Here is a 390-nt window from a genome sequence, read left to right as displayed (position 1 = left end):
TATAAGTACAGGCAGTGAGCTTCCTGATAGTATAAGTGGACTACAAGGACTACCCTTACCTGTAGAAGTCAGACTCGAGCAGGGTAAGCTGCCGGCCGATCTCGATGGGATGAAGCGTCATGAGGTCGAACTGCTCAGTGTTTCCTGGCTTACAGGTGTGCCACTCGATGGGAGGAGGAGAGTTCTGGAAGGTTATGCTGTGACTGGGCACGCTCACCTGAACCTGCTTCTTCCTCTGGATGATCTTAGTTATCGACTCCACCCATTTCCTCATTGCCTTACCTGCAACACAAGACATTTATTTCTATCAGCAAGCTCCACACAGGTGTTCACACAGGTAACATACCTCTGACTGATGACTGACAGGTGTTCACACAGGTAACGTACCTC

General features: G+C 49.5%; 1 protein-coding gene across 1 annotated transcript in view; it reads right to left on the bottom strand.

The window, feature by feature from the left end:
• Nucleotides 1-382, bottom strand: part of LOC116379862 (son of sevenless homolog 1-like) — a gene marked incomplete at its 3' end in the record, with an annotated part of 3,767 nt that extends 3,385 nt beyond the window's left edge. Inside the window, exon 1 of the mRNA XM_031841832.1 lies at nucleotides 60-382. Within this exon, the coding sequence (XP_031697692.1) occupies nucleotides 60-298 (239 nt within the window). The remainder of the gene's footprint in view (nucleotides 1-59) is intronic.
• Nucleotides 383-390: the final 8 nt, after the last annotated feature.

This window comes from Anarrhichthys ocellatus, unplaced genomic scaffold, assembly GCF_004355925.1.
Source record: "Anarrhichthys ocellatus isolate YVR2014 unplaced genomic scaffold, GSC_Weel_1.0 scaffold5402, whole genome shotgun sequence".
In the NCBI taxonomy this organism is placed as follows: domain Eukaryota; kingdom Metazoa; phylum Chordata; class Actinopteri; order Perciformes; family Anarhichadidae; genus Anarrhichthys; species Anarrhichthys ocellatus.
The sequence above is the reverse complement of the archived record's forward strand: the minus strand, read 5'-3'. Positions and strand labels throughout refer to the sequence as shown.